This window comes from Rissa tridactyla, chromosome 1 (assembly GCF_028500815.1).
Source record: "Rissa tridactyla isolate bRisTri1 chromosome 1, bRisTri1.patW.cur.20221130, whole genome shotgun sequence".
NCBI lineage: Eukaryota > Metazoa > Chordata > Aves > Charadriiformes > Laridae > Rissa > Rissa tridactyla.
Window position 1 is genome coordinate 191,632,753 of NC_071466.1, and position 15,734 is coordinate 191,648,486.

The following is a 15,734-nucleotide window of genomic DNA, read 5'->3' on the forward strand; positions in this document are numbered from 1 at the left end:
GTATTAAGCAGCAAATTCTCTCACCCCCTCAGTGGAGACCATTTGAGCACTAACTGGTAAATCATCTAAACAGTAACTCAGGAGACCCCATGGGAGCACTTTCTTTCTTCCTTTCTCATATTAGAAATCAGAAGCTATGCTGAAAGCTACTATAAACAACTCTATCACCACTAACCCAACTTGGCTAAAAGAAATCCAGAAAATCCCAAAATTGTTTCTGCAACCAGTTTTTGGCCTAAACGCGTTTATCATGTCATGTCTACGCTGACTCTCTAAGCAGCTTTCACCCTGACACATATAAAACCAGGCTTCATAGAAGCTTTTGGCTTAAATTTGGTAGCATTGGATATAATTTGGCAAAATAAATATAAATGTTTAGCTGTGGCTTGCATTTGTTTACATTGATCGACCACTGAAAACAGTGATTTTTACACTCCACAGGGCAGAAAACTACAAAAAAAAGAAACCGAGATCAAGGGAGTATCCATACACAGAGACAGGAACTAATTATCCTTTTTCATGGAACAAGTCAAGAGTCACCGCTTCAGTGGTGACAAATTAGCACAGGTAGGATGCACTCACTCTTCCCAAAAGTCTCCCATCAGTTTATCCTATGTACTCTCTTCAAACAAATCATTTTATTTAGGGGGATTTTTTTCCTTACACAGATATGGCTACATCAAGACAACATGTTGGAGTTTGCAGCTTAAACCTCTCTGTATGTGTCAAATCTGAATCTTCAATCTGCCCACTGTGAAAACAAGAAAATCTAGATTCTAATCCCCATATTTAATCTCCAAGATCCTTCGGGTTTTGCCTCAATTTAAAGCATCTCGCACGTCCCTGAATGCCTCCTGAGTTTCTCAGCTCACTACACCTGCTTCCATCATACGGATTTACACCCAGGCATGCATTTATCACGAGGAAAATTGGGAAAAGGGGTTGTAACCCCTCCATTAACACTGCATGGTTCACTCCTTGAAATCTCAGCTGTGCAGCAGCCTCTCCCTTCCACCCTCACCTCATGGGCAGGTGTGGGCTGGCTGCAGCCACAGTTTTCACACCTCACTCCTATATGCACACAAATCTTTAGAGCCCATCTGACATGTTGTATCCTAGTAGTTCCTCCGTGAAATGGTGGCAACAAAAATTCCCCAGATCCGTCACAGAGATACAAGGATAAAATAAAAGGCTCTTCTCACAGCTCCTCTGAAATCATTCAGAATTTCCTGAATGAATGTTGATCATTCTGAATGTTGATCATTCAGAAATTCTGAATCATCAACACTGATCTTGAAAAGAACATATTTGAAGTAGACATCTGTTAAAACTCCAATGACATTACAAGAGAAATTAATAGGATTCCTCGTCCTTTATATCTTTGAAAACATAAAGTGCTATTTCTATGATAATCGTGATATGATACTTTTAGATAAGTTACAAATAGTTTTTAAAAGGGAAAGGAGAGGGAAAATAGGAAAAGGACACCCTGAGAGCTGAACTCATCCAGACAAGCAAAATAGCATAGAGGCCCTACTGGCCATTATCTATGGTCTTGTTGCAAAGACTGGGGAGCTTTCTCAAATGTAAAGTACAATTATGAAAGCTTTTCCCAGAGACATAGAACTGAAATCCCTGCCATGGTCAGGAAAGACAGTTTCTATCTGTACATAAAGCACTAAAATCACCAAAGTAATGCTCAAAGCTTAAACACGAACATCCTTATAAAACAAATGTTGAATTGACTCCACATTTTTCAATAAAATTATACATTGGTTAGAGTATAAATGTAACCAATTTAACCCATTTTTAACCCCCTGACAAATAGGAAATTTTTTTTTGCTGAGAACTTTCCCCTTCCAAAAACCCGCGTGTGAGCTGTTTCCCCTCATGCCGCACTTCATGCCTCAGAGGAATTGTTGTGAACATGCAAGATGCGTCTTCATATCCTTCTCCATATCAGTTCCTAAAACTCCCTATCTAGTAATGTGTATGAAAACACAGTAATAAAACCATTGAGCCCACCACAGCCTTGCTTGTTCCCCACCTGTACGTCCACATCCATCATTCATCCCGGGGCCTATACTTTTGATTACAAGGTTTTTGAGAGACTACTTGTTCAACATTTGTGCACTCTGTGCCGCAGTTAAGTTCTGAGAGGCTATTCTAATACAGAGAAGTTGAAATAATGAAGAATTTCACCCTTCCACTTGTTAAAAACAGAGCAGCAAAACACGTAATGCTCAGAAAATGGAGATTCGTTATAGTTCCTCAAGAGTACTTTCAGGCAGAAGTTTAGCACCATAAGGAACTACGCTTGGGCCGAAGTGTGGAAACACACACACATGCACGCATTTTGTGTCACACGATATAATTCTTTGGCTGTTACCTACACACAGATTTAAAAAAATAAAAAAAATAATAAATAAATCTGTCCAAAGGGTGTTACAGAACATTATGTAAGACTGGAGATTTCCACCCTGTTTGTGGTCATTGCTCTCTACTCTTACTTTTGTCCTTCAACTGTTCTGCCCAGCCATGCTGGCAGAAGCTGAGCCTGGCAGCCCTGGGGAACCGGAAAAATCCCCCTTACTGAACACTGTACATGCCTCCTTGTTTTCTGTACATTTGCCAGCAAAGTCAGGGATCAGAGCTTGCCACTGCCCAGGCTTTGCCATCAACCCCACTTGGTAGTTCATACAGAAATCATTTCCAAAATAACTACCAGCGTTATTGACAACAGCATGTTTTAAGGGGTTCTTAATAAACAACACCCTGAGATATCTACAGCCTTGAGTTTTTGTTGCTTTTAAACAGGCTTTTCATGAAAAACATTATTCTTTCAGGAGCAATTGCATCACCGCTTTATTTCAAATCTTCAAATCCTCAGAGATCACAAAGGAAAACTCTTCATTTTCCATGGTGCTGTCTTGACAGACACCAACATTTATCAGCTATTACATTAGCAGATTTCAAAACACAGATGGACATTCACAAGAAGTGCTATTCGTTTTTTATAAAGGGGGCTGAGTGCAAGACCACTCTCCAGTAGCAAACTGTGATTTGGGCAATCTTGCAAGAAGAACCACCCCTCGGCTTTTAGCAAAGCTGGAGCTGGGCAAGTGGAGCTACGGACTCAGTGTTCCAGTTGGTTGGTAGAGTGAGATGCCAACAGGAGAGGCTGGGAAATGGGCAGAGCTGTTCAAAAGCAGCTCCCTGGTTGTGCACATGAGCCCCATCCATGCCTCTGGCGAGGGGGAAGGCAGAAACTAGCTGACATAAACCAGTACGTTCTCACTTCAGTAGCCAAGGGGCTAGTTTGGGATCCTCTGCTGGTTGCTCCTACCTTGCTTTTCAGCAGCACCAAACACAGGTTCCTGTGCCAGACCCAAGCAGCCACCAGGAGCCTGCTGAATGCCTTTGGGCTGCACTCAACTCCCCATATTTATAGGCTAAAAAATAATAGTTGCCGGACAGAAACACCCTGAAGGGCGGTTCTGAACCTCAGGTCTGTCAATTGCCCTTTTTATTCCTCCCACTCATGGAACAAAAAGGATTTGGGGAGGGTAGAAATGCAGCTCATAAGTATGTCTTGAGTCATCATGCTCTTTCTTTGCCTGCATTTGAACTAGTTGTAAACTTGCAGGCTTTTATACTTAATGAGCCACAGCTACATTGCTGGATCCAAACCATTTACGTGACACCAGTATCACTAAAATCATCAGCGGGGGAGAAAAAAGCATCAACATGAGTTACACATAGATGCGAAGCTTTTCTGCAGAAGTTATCCGGTCAAGAACAATGTGGTATGGTCCAGAGCATTGTATTAGGTGATTTCCTACCCAAACCTTGCATAGTTATTTTTATATCACTTTCCTGTGAGCTTCTCAAAGCAAAGGTTATTCTTAATTTAATGCAGTGGTGAAATTGAAGAAAATTCCCAGTACCAGCTTTCTTCTAATTTAACAAGCCTGGATCATTGATTAGTAATGTCCTTTCTATTTCTGAGAGTGATGGGTGATGGTGGTTATTGTATGCAGCAAGAATGTACTCCTGACAGCTCATGAGCTCACACTGCCTATCAATATTATCAAATATTTTTAGCAGTCATTACAGCAATTTGCTCTATTTATATATATATATATACACTTTAAGCCTTAGTGTTCTGTTTAGATATATATAAAAAAATATATTTTATATATATTTATATAAAAAAATAGTACACTAAGGCTTAAAATATGTTCTCAAATAAAACAGAGGAAATAATCTCTCCAGACTGAAGCTAAAAACCAAGGAGGGCACAATAGTAGCTTGTAACGATGCAGTATGTTATTGCAGTAACAATTAGGCAGTTTACGGAGTATGAGCCAAATAAGTAATGTTGGAGGGTAACACACCGGTGGGGCTGGACGTGGGAACTTTTGTGGGCAGTGGCAACACACCTTTAGAATCATAGAACGGTTTGGGTTGGAAGGGACCTTAAAGATCACCTAGTTCCCACCCCCCTGCCCTGGGCAGGGACACCTCCCACTAGACCAGGCTGCTCAAAGCCCCATCCAGCCTGGCCTTGGACACTTCCAGGGATGGGGCATCCACGGCCTCCCTGGGCAACCTGTGCCAGTGCCTCACCACCCTCACAGTAAAGAATTTCTTCCTGATATCTAATTTAAATCTCCCCTCTTTCAGTTTAAAACCGTTACCTCTCATCCTATCGCTCCACTCCCTGATAAAGAGTCCCTCCCCATGCCTCCTGTAGCCCCCTTCAGGTACTGGAAGGGGCTATTAGATCCCCCTGGAACCTTCTCTCCTCCAGGCCGAACAATCCCAGACTCTCTCAGCCTGTCCTCACAGGAGAGGTGCTCCAGCCCTCCCATCATCTTCGTGGCCCTCCTCGGGACTACAAAGATGATCAGGGGGATGGCGCACCTTCCTTCCTCCCTTCCCCTACGGCTGTGACGAGGGCAGCAGAGGCGACCCTAACGCACGACGGCCTCGACTCTGCCGCTGCCTGTTGCCGCAATGCCACAAACGCTTGCCCCTGCAAATCCCAGTTACGCGTGAGGCCGCAGCGAAGAGCCGCGGGAGGGATTTCGGGTGAATGGGGAAACTCAACCCGCCCGGAGCGCTGGAGGGGAGCCCGGCCGCAAGCCCCGGCCCGTGAAGCGGTGGCCAAGCCGCGGGGCGGCTGGGCTGCCAGCAGGCGCTTCAGCCGGCGCGTCCCTGGGCGCTGCGGAGAGCTCCCGGCCGCTGCCGGCCCCGGCGGGGCGTGTCCCGGGCAGCCCCGCTCCGCCCCAGCCCGGCGGGGACGGCGGGGGCCGCGGCGGCGGACGGGGCCGGGCCGGGCAGCGGGGAGCGGCGGGGCAGCGCCATGGGGCTGGAGACGGAGAAGGCGGACACCCGCATCTTCATGGACGACGACAACTTCCCGCCGAGCGGCGGCCCGGCGCTGTCGGAGGCGGAGAAGTACGGGGAGGACGAACTGGACCGCGACCCCCGCGGGCTCAACGCCCACCTTCAGGTGCGGGGCGGGCCGCGGCCGCGGGGAACCATCCCGGCGGGGCTGCGGGGGGGGACGGGGATCGACATCGGCGGGCCGGGACGGGCCGTCGGCGGGGCGGCGGGGGGTGGGGGACGGGGATAGGGATCGACGGCCGGGACAGGGGCCTCGGCGCGGCGGCGGGGGGCGGGGGGGCGGGACCCGTCGGTCTCCCGTCGTCCCGGCTCCGCGTAACGGCAGGGCCGCTCGCTTCTTGTCGCAGCTGGGGTTCGAGGACGTGATCGCCGAGCCGGAGCTGACCCACTCCTTCGACAAGGTCTGGATCTGCAGCCACGCTCTCTTCGAGCTCAGCAAGTACGTGATCTACAAGCTCCTGACGCTGGTCCTTGCCATACCGCTGGCCCTGGTTGTGGGGATCGTCTTCGCCGTCCTCAGCTGCCTGCACATCTGGTAAGTGCGTTTCGCCGCGCGTGGGCTCTGCCGACAGCTCCGCAGAACTCTCCTGACTCTGCCTAACCGTTGGTCACTGCCTTCACAACCGGTAGTCAGACGGACTTACGTTATCTGCTGTATTTTTAAATGAAAACAATGCTTTCTCTGTGATTCAGTTGCCTGCCTTGCTTATACCAGTGGTCTGTCATATCTGTGTAAGCTCCTTGGGGCAGAGAGCCCGTTTTACCATTTGTGTGGCACCTACCGCAATGCATTCCAGCCTCGGCTGGCTTTTGGAGTGATAATATGATTGCTTGCTTTTTGTAAAACTGGTTGTTAAGTTGTTAAAACATGTATATTTGAAATGAAAAACCCGGGCAGAAGTATTACTTACGCCTGATGCCTTCTCAGTACGGTTACCTCTGTCATTTTTTTCCTCACAGACTGAAGGAAGCTTTTGAGGGCCCAGCTCACTCTTTCTTTGCTACTGCCACAAAATCTACTGTCACCGCCTTGCAGCTGGTACATGGCCATCTCTAGGTGCAGTGCCCCAGAGCACTTCCACCTCAGCAAAGAACCCCTGCTGAGATCAGGAAAGCTGCTTCTGGCCATGGCCCAGGTTCACAGGCAAATACAGTAGCCCTCCAAGTGACAGCAAACCTGGTGCACTTTAAACAGAATATACTGGCAAAATAGCAGGGAAGAGTACCTTGAGACCAGAAAGGCAGATGATTGTGGAGAAGGAAAAAAGGCAGGGAAAAGAATGAGGATGAGGAAAGAACTGAGAATCCAGCAGGCTGCAGCGGAAGGGGTGAATGCGGATTGTCAACATCATTACGGCAAACCAGGGTTTTCCATATACATGGGTTTTGGGCAGTCTCATTTGACTTGGGTAACACTGGAATCATGAAGTTGTTAAGGGAAACGAAATACAATCCAGAAAATGAGAAACAAACTCAAAGCAGTAGGAACACATTGGTTGTCTGAACATGTGGTTGCAAACTTTTGGATGTAGATTTCAGTTTTCAAAAGTGGAATGGAAGTTTGGTTTGATGACATTGTCATGAGCCACTTCAAAAACTGATTAACTTGAATTTTGGAGCATAAAGTCTGCATAATACCTAAAGGAGTTGCAATGTAGTTTAGAGCTGCCCACCTGCTGCTCCCCGAGTTATGGTGAACATTGTTTAGTGTCCCCAGACTTTTAGGTGTGTCAGCAGTCACTGTACTGTACTCTGCCATGTTACTGCAAAAGGGTTTGGTGGGCATATAGACTTCCAGTAGTGGAATATCTATGGAAGAATTCATTGATGCCCAAAGTATTAAGACTCTGATAAGATTTTGTGCTTTGGAATGATGTTGTATCTGTATTTCACAGCCTGGATACGTAGGCATGAGTTTCACTGAACCAGGTCTCAGAGGTCAGTTTCTATTTATGCAAGTAGTCCCTAGTGACTCTCTCAGGAACTGTGGGTTCTCAGTACGTCTCAAATAGGATTGCCTGAATGTGGCACTTGATTTTGAAAAGTTTCCCTTGACTTTCTGTGAACACACGTGCTTCCCCATCAACTAATTTTCCTTCCCTGTGTTCACTGTCAATACAGAGGTGATCATTCATGTTGATCTTCCTTGCACCTGGGATGGGTGTGAAAGAATCACGTAACTCATTAGCACTGTCTGCACCCCCTTGGACCCCATCCAGTGCTACCATCCAAAGCCAGCACTGTCTCGTCTTCCCACAACCACAAGCTGGATTTGTTCCAATGCAAAGGTGGAACGCACTGAGACTAAGTTGGCTTCTCTACAGCTCTCCATGTTCCAGATTTCTTGGGAGTAAGGAGTTCAATGTTTCTGCATTCGAGAGGGTGGCATAGAAGCAACAGATAGCAGAGGCATTAGTCAGTGGAGGCATAAGGACCCTAAACACATGGTACTGGCTCCCATGTAGCTCCATTTGGTCTCGAAAAAATAGTAACTTTTTTTTGATGGGTGAGAGGAAGGGAATTCCATTATAACTCTGTCTTCAGATGTTGAAACTTCATGGGAAAACCCTGAGCACACCCTCCCACATGGCTGCCTGCAGGAGGGCTTATCAGAGCTTCTGTGCCATCACCCAAACCAGTGAGATGATGATGTTGATCTGTCGTAGGGGAGCCTTTCCTGAGGCTAAATTTGAAAGTGTTTCAACACCTTTTGGAAGTGCTCAGGCACAAAGCTCTGTTGATTGTCACACATGTTGTTCCAGTTTTGTCAGCATGCTAAACATCCACAAAAATCCGGCTCAGCATTCCTTGTGCATCAAGGGCACTTCATGAATTGCACCTCTTATACCCGATAGTATGTAGGTAGATAAGTCTTTCACTGGCAAAAAGATTGCTAAAGGAGGAAGAAATCATGTGAGAATTCATGGAAAAGCTGAGCAAGAGGTATGTAATAATACACTTTAATTTTCATTTTTGCCTATAAAGCAGGAACATATTCTGGTTCTGTTCTCAAACTGGCCGCTTGAGATAGAGTCCAGTTTTACGCTACCTGGTATTGATGGGCTGAAACTGTGCCAGCTAGCATGTTGGTGACCTATCTACAAGATAGTTCAAGGAACGCTACTTCTTCACGTTTCTTCTTTACTGATGGCTGTCATTCTCACCACAGATTGCGGAAGTTGTCAAGACTGAGTTTTAACATCTTTCTGTGAATATCTGAGCAAGCTTTTAAACATGTCCTTAGATTAAGGTTATCGGGTTTTGAACATGAGCAGAACACTGCTGGTTTTCCAGGCAGCACATGCAAAATCATGATCTCTATTACAGATCAAGGACTGATCCAAGCCGCGTGTATGCCATCTCTTGGAAATTAACACTGGAATCTTATATATGCTTTCTTGCAGTCTTGTCTGAATACTGTTCTGGTATGTTGCATATTTATGCTAAGAATCAGTGGTTCATTTGAGGATCCATAACTTGAGCGTTGGATCTGAAATAGCCTCTAAAGCACAAGAACTCAGACAGCTTTATGTTCTTGTCAATCAGCTGGAGCAGTAGGTACTCAAGAGCTCCTCTTGGCTTGAACTTCCATTCACAGTGCTAAAATGTAGCCAGGGACTTATACACAGAGAAATAGATGGGGACATGTGTTGCCTCTTACCTCTTTCTCTACAACTCCATTTACATAACTTATTGCTGTCGTACTCAACTCCAAAAACACCTTCCTACTGGCTGTCTGAAATCAAAAGAAATTACAGTACAGCTATGCCATGAAGACCCACCTTATGATCTGGTGTTGCCTTGATGCCTCTTCATTCATGTCCAGTATATATCCCTTGGCTTCTGAAGAGGAAGTAGGGGGATGTTGTCTTGCTTCCTTTCTAGTTTTATCTTTTCCAGTCTACCCAGGTCCTGGGATATATAATGTTTGGTTTTAATGCACTTCATATACTATATATGGGTCCTGGAAGGCTTTGGTGGTTATCTCTTGCCTCACTCATAAATATCCCAAGGGTTAATGGGACGCGACAAGAAGCTCTGTGACTCACGACAATGCGTGCTTGTATTGTAGAGCCGTGCAAGACTTCTAATCCAAAATCATGATGTAGTACATGTGTATATGTGGAGTTAGGTAATTTAACCACTGAACGGTATAGCATTAAGACATGTCTGAAGTTCCGTTTTGAAAAACGTTGTAGGAGAAGATGTGATTCTTCACTTTGAAGCAGGAATCTGAATTAATTTTGAATGACTGCTCCAACCGTATTGCCCAGCTCCGTGAAAAGTTGGGCTGCTTTGAACTCGAAATACCCTTATCAGTGGGAATTAAATTGCACTCTGCCATTCCCAAGAGGTGTTTGGCTCTCAAAAATGTTCCCTCAGGGATTAGCAGAAAAAAAAGTAATGTGAGCAAAAGTGTGAAATGTTGATGGGTATCGTTTTGTAGATGTCATGCCTTGAACAGAAAGAAGAGAAAATAAGATAGGGTGGAAAAAATGGGGTAATTTGGTCTTTTCAGTCCAACAGTTCCCAAAAGAGGTAATTCCTTCTATTTAGTGAAAGGATGGGTATTTTGTGATATATATACATAGCAAGATTCAATGAGAGGTCATACGGGTAGTTGAAATACCTTGGCTAAGATTCAGCTTAGATGACAAATTCAACAAAGCTTTGATTTTCTTCCCAGCGCTGTGCCGTGTGGCAACACTAGTGGTAAATGTTGATATCCTTGGGATATGCCGATTTTACTGCCACTCTTGGGCATTGCTCAAGCAAACATTTACTGTCTCTGTGAATAGAAGTGCAGACTGGAGTAAACCCACACACTGGGAGTAAAGGATGTATATCCTAATGTTTATTTGACAGGCCACAAAAACAAATATATAGCTTCTAATGGCGCTTGGTTATTTGTTTTTTAAGTGTGTCTGGTCACTCCATAGAAGGCACATCACACCCTCTGATGATTTGGAAATGCCGCACAGTAGGATAACGTATGTTATGCAGAACATGTAGATACATATATAGACACACTCGCATTTTTTAAAGTTAGAAAATACCTTTTACTGCTCTCCTGGGCATAAGGGATTTTCTTCTCTGAGGAAAGGTGTTTGAGTAATTGTTGTCTAAGAAGACTGACTTTTATTTAAATTTTTTTTATTTAAAATTGAAAGTTATTTACATTAATTAGCATTGGTTGCTAGCATGTTTCACGTATCCTCCTACGGAGTTAACCTACTTTGTTTTTCAAGTGCATTTATCATAGAATCAGATAGAAAGTATTAGAATATTACAAAACATTACCAAGACATTTTTATATTTATGGTGTTTAAGATTGTCAAAAAAGGTTGAGTTCCGGTACTGTATGAGTGACCTCTACAGCAGTTGCAAGTAGTACAATCACTGCTTTTCCAGCCTTCCCTAATGGCATCCTGGTGATTCACTGCATCTTTCTGGGAAACTTCTGCCTAGTGTGGTATTTGTTTAGTTTGTGTTTTGTGTGATCCTGCCGACAGAGGTTTCAATAGAAATGTCAGCTTTTCTGCTTCTCTGCAATTCAGTTAGATTTAAAAAAAAAAAAAAAAAAAAAAAGGCAGGCCAAATTAATTTTAGATGGCAGCAAAGGAGCGGTGACATAGCCTGTATAAACTAGCTGAAATAGAAAAGGGGTGAAATCAACACAAGCTGAGTAGCCATTTCTGGTGTTTTCCCTGTGTTGCTTGGAGAAATACCCTTTTTTTCCCCCTTTGCATTACTGATGTTTATCAACTGTATTGTAACATGTGAAGCCGTAATTTTATTCTTTAGACATTATCTATTCTATATGCTGTGATACTATAGGTGGTTATAAAACACATAGTTTACTGAGTTCAGTTTAAAACTAGGTACACGTTATTCCAGTAATGCTCGCAGTTCTATATGGTGTGTATATTGCTAGCTGTTTCAGCAGAGACAAAAGAAGAGAAGGTTTTAGAAAAACTATTCTTGTTTAAATCCATCGGGTTAGCTTAGAGTGCAGCATAGACATACTAGTATATGGCTTGCATTGTATGATAAAAGCTGAGAATCTGGTTAGGCAAACACTGAAAATAACTCATTTTAACTCTTTACATTTTTAAACTTCAACTTTTTTTAAATGTACAATTTTTTTTCTACTTTGTTATTCTGAGGGGTACTCATTGGAAATACACAATACTTACATATTTTTCAGATTTACAATGGAATAGTAAATTAAATATTTCCTGCCATTCCAATCAAAGCCAAAGAGAGTTCTGCAATGGAATTATATGGACGTGAGACTGGGATCTTAGATTTTGAATGCAACAGCAAACTAGAACAGAGTTTATTATCTTTATCAAGAGAATCTATAGCTTCTTCTGCCTAATTTAGAAAATAAATGTGCTATATATGGCAGAGATATTTTTTTGTTCTAGTGCCACTTCAGTATTACATAAATAATTTATACATTTAGTTTGTCTGGGCCCAAATAAGAACATCCAGTTTAGTGAAGTGACCTGGGATTTTGGCCAGTAAATGATTAAGACAGGAGAATAACTTAAAGCAGTGTGGTCAGTTATCATGAATCCACTGGCCCTGGTGAGCTGCCCATATGTGCACTTCTGGCCGCCTCCGTTGTTAGAATGCTTGGCTTAAGTAAGCCACCGCTAATGACACTGCTTTGGAATTGGGACATATGGAGAGCATCCCCAGATGGTTATAGTGCTCAGGAGGTGAAAGAACAATACTTTCAGGTATGCACCCTGAGAGAATAAAAATGTCTTTCCCCTGAGCAGGAGTTTGGACCTCATTCTATATTAGTTTCTCACCCAAAATGAAAAACTTTACAGTATCAGCAAGATCCCATTTTTCTGAGGTTCGGCGTGTGTCTGTGCTATTGTAATCAAATGTAACCGAATATTGCTTTACTCTCTCGGTTTTGTTGTAGCAGCTTGTAACGCCAGGGTTAGATTGTCAGGAATGAGAGAGGAATGGCGATGTGCGTGTGCCCGTGCACCTGTGTGTGTGAGCGAGGCAGAGAAAAGAGATGTCCAAAGGGACAGCAGGGCAAGAACAGATCGTAAAGAGCGCTGCTCCCAATCGATAAAACTGGGGAACGTGGTGCTTCTGTTAAGCCCCAAAGATCCACACTCAGAATCGCCCACAGCGCAGATGAGTCCTTAGGGGTGGACATTGCTCTTCAGCCACAGTTGGGGTGGCATCAAGGTTGCAGTGTATCAAGTACACCAGCCCTTCCAGCAGCAGGGGGAGAACAGCAAAACTTCACCCCCTGTAAAAGGCCTGTCCAAAAATTAGCTCAGCATTGCCAGTTAAGGAGCAGAGACATGATGAGAAGAAAGCTGGTGTCTTCTGTCCCGTGTTGCACGCAAATGATCCTGGCCAGAGGAGCACATGCATCATGGTGCTTCTGCGTGTGCAGGTGTGAGGCTGTGAGCAAACAAAATTGATGGTGCATGCATACGAGAGCGTAAAAGCAACTTGTTTAGAGATTAGAGTTATAAAATTACTTCCTCTTCCATAAGATTTCACACTTGTGTTTGGTTATCTTGATTTCATAGAATCATGGAATGGTTAGAGTTGGAAGGGACCTTAAGAGATCACGCTGTTCCAACCCTCTGCCATGGGCAGGGACACCTCCCACTAGACCAGGCTGCTCAAAGCCCCATCCAGCCTGGCCTTGGACACTTCCAGGGATGGGGCATCCACAGCTTCCCTGGGCAACCTCTTCCCAGTGTCTCACCGCCCTCAGAGTGAAAAAATTCTTCCTGCTATCTCATCTAAATCCACCCTCTTCCAGTTTGAAGCCGTTACCCCTCGACCTATCACCACATGCCGTTGTAAAAAGTCCCTCTCCAGCTTTCTTGTAGGCCCCTTCAGATAGCAGCAGCAATCTTCAAATCTTGCATTTTCTCTTTTACAGGATCGTGCTGCCTTTCGTGAAAACCTGCCTCATGGTCCTGCCTTCAGTGCAAACTATATGGAAGAGCCTGACAGATGTTTTCGTCGTACCGTTCTTTCACAGCCTAGGCCGATGCTTCGCCATGGTTAACATACGCCTGGACCAAGAGTAAACGTCAGGGATGCGACACTGCTGTAACTGTAGCTGGTGTTATACCTCTTCGCTAACCTAACATACAAGCACTTACCATTCATTCCAAACTGTTAAATTACAATGGCTGGTTTAAGTGGGAACATGCTATTTTTTCTCTAAAACTCATTTATTTTCAGGGAGATCAGTTTAAGAATAAGTAGGCAGTTTTCATAGCTCACTATTTTAACAACAGAGCGAACGCGGAGTATGTTGGCAACACTTTATTTTAACGGTACATCGATTGCTAGATTACAGGAGAATTCTAATGGAGGTTTAACGGCCACCACAGTGATAATGATTTGGCGTTATTGCTATAAATAATCAAATAGGCTGTGATACCTTAGGTGAAACAGATCTTTAGGGTTTCCCGTTGATCTTACTGCAGTTCCACCAGGGAACATTTTTTGGCCCTCACTATGCAAAATGATCAATTTATTCCTTTATTAGCAGCAATTAAAATGAACGTGACTCATTGCATAAGCATATAGGGAAAGGAACTGGTGTGTAATTCTCCTGTGTTGGGGAGGAAAAGCTCCCTGGAAGTTTATCCCTTAAAATAAGGTGTTAGCTAATGATTTGGAACATCAGCTAATCTGTATATTTTATTTAATGAGAGGTTAACTTTGCTGTATATTTTGTACCTTTGTAAATGGCACTTGATCAGTTTTCTTTGAAGCATTATTTCTATAGTATTTGAATTCTAACGAACTTACTAGGCAGCAAGAGTGAGACACTGCAAAAAATGATTTTAGATAACTAAAATTTCGGTTTCTAAATTATGTAGATTTTTAAGTGTTGCTGTGCAATTCTAGTATATTCATTATATATGGTTGCATGTAAATGCAAAGATTATAAGGGTTTTCATACAAGACTATGCAAAAGAGTTGGAAATACCTGTTTATGAGAAATGTTTTTTATTAAAAATGGGGTGTAGTAAATGCAACCCTGCCTATTTCTGTGCATTATCTGTGTGAACTTTGTGATATTTAAAATGGTAGACACTATGCTGGCACTTTAACTAGGTAGCAAGCTCTTACAGAGGGCAATTGAGTGTAATTGCTATCGTTGTCTAATTCTCCTCACCTATTGACTTGACTCTCCGTTTTGCTTATTTACTGCTTCCAAGCCTAACCCATAAAAAAAGCCCTTCTTTCCTTCTGCACCTACTATGGCTGTGGAAACCAGAATAACAGAACATATGCAGAGGTACATTAAGATTACATTAGTCTTCTGATGGGTGTACGCTGCTGTTTTCTTTAAATACAGATGATAACTTGCAATTGTAAAATGTTTGTATGATTTAGAATGTTACTTCCTAAAATGATGTCACAGATTTCTTATCAAACAAGATTATGTAATAAAATAATAAAATGTCAGCTTTTTCCTATTTTCAACTTCATTTTTTCCGATTTTTCAACTTTTTTAAAAGCTCTCAAAATGCCAAACAGCACAGAATACTGTGCAGTTCTTCCAAAATATGGGAGAGGGAAAAGAAATGGATGAGCATCAATGCAGTTCCACTATTATCAACTGCATTTAACTTATTTATAATAGAAAATAATGTATCTCTGTGTGTAACTAAGCCCATGCGGAATGATTGCTTTCTCTTCAGCAGGTCTGTTGGTGCTGAATTTTGGCTGCATTCAAAACATGCTTAATTCTTTTCACGGGCGCATGCTTTATTTACAGATGAGTTGGAGAATTTTCGTTTTCTTGCTTACTGGCCTACGGAAGCTAGCTGACACTGTATATTCTTTGTACATCAAGAACATCTTTCTACGTTAAAAATGTTTGTACCATTTGTACCATTTAGAGAGGGATTCATATGGCTTTTGAAAACTGGATCTTAATGATTAGTGCCCATGAAAACTTCTCTGGAGTTTTTTTCTTCTGCAAGAAGTTAGCTTGCTGTTCAGATGTGCTCTTCAAAACACCTTTCTTATGTTAAAAATTGAAATATCTCTTTGTGAAAATAAAGACTGGTCAGGCTAGGCTTGAAGTCTTTTGAGAGTTATTTTCTTTCACAACGTCCAAGGATTTTTACAAAGATATTTTCCACAGAAAAATGTCCCCTTGATGAATTAATAAAACAAAAAAATGAATCAGTACTAGCCCTTGTGTCTAAAAGGAGCCCTATAAAAGCCTGAGCTTTGAGAGAACTCAGGTCTGGATCCAAACTTTGAGAATGAGGCCGTTCCCTAGAGAAAAATGTGTC

At 43.1% G+C, this 15,734-nt stretch overlaps 1 protein-coding gene across 1 annotated transcript; it reads left to right on the forward strand.

The window, feature by feature from the left end:
- The first annotated feature begins 5,289 nt into the window (after positions 1 to 5,289).
- CAV2 (caveolin 2) lies at positions 5,290 to 15,518 on the forward strand. The gene is made up of 3 exons (XM_054188098.1): positions 5,290 to 5,518; positions 5,760 to 5,947; positions 13,349 to 15,518. The coding sequence occupies exons 1-3, from the start codon at positions 5,369 to 5,371 to the stop codon at positions 13,497 to 13,499; spliced, it is 489 nt and encodes a 162-aa protein (XP_054044073.1). The 5' UTR covers positions 5,290 to 5,368; the 3' UTR covers positions 13,500 to 15,518.
- The last annotated feature ends 216 nt before the right edge of the window (positions 15,519 to 15,734 follow it).

Coding starts and splice junctions, on each gene's coding strand:
- CAV2 (XM_054188098.1), top strand. CDS start 5,369: ATGGGGCTGGAGACGGAGAAGGCGGACACCCGCATCTTCATGGACGAC. Junction 5,519..5,759: donor GGCTCAACGCCCACCTTCAG/GTGCGGGGCGGG, acceptor TTCTTGTCGCAG/CTGGGGTTCGAGGACGTGAT. Junction 5,948..13,348: donor CTCAGCTGCCTGCACATCTG/GTAAGTGCGTTT, acceptor TCTCTTTTACAG/GATCGTGCTGCCTTTCGTGA.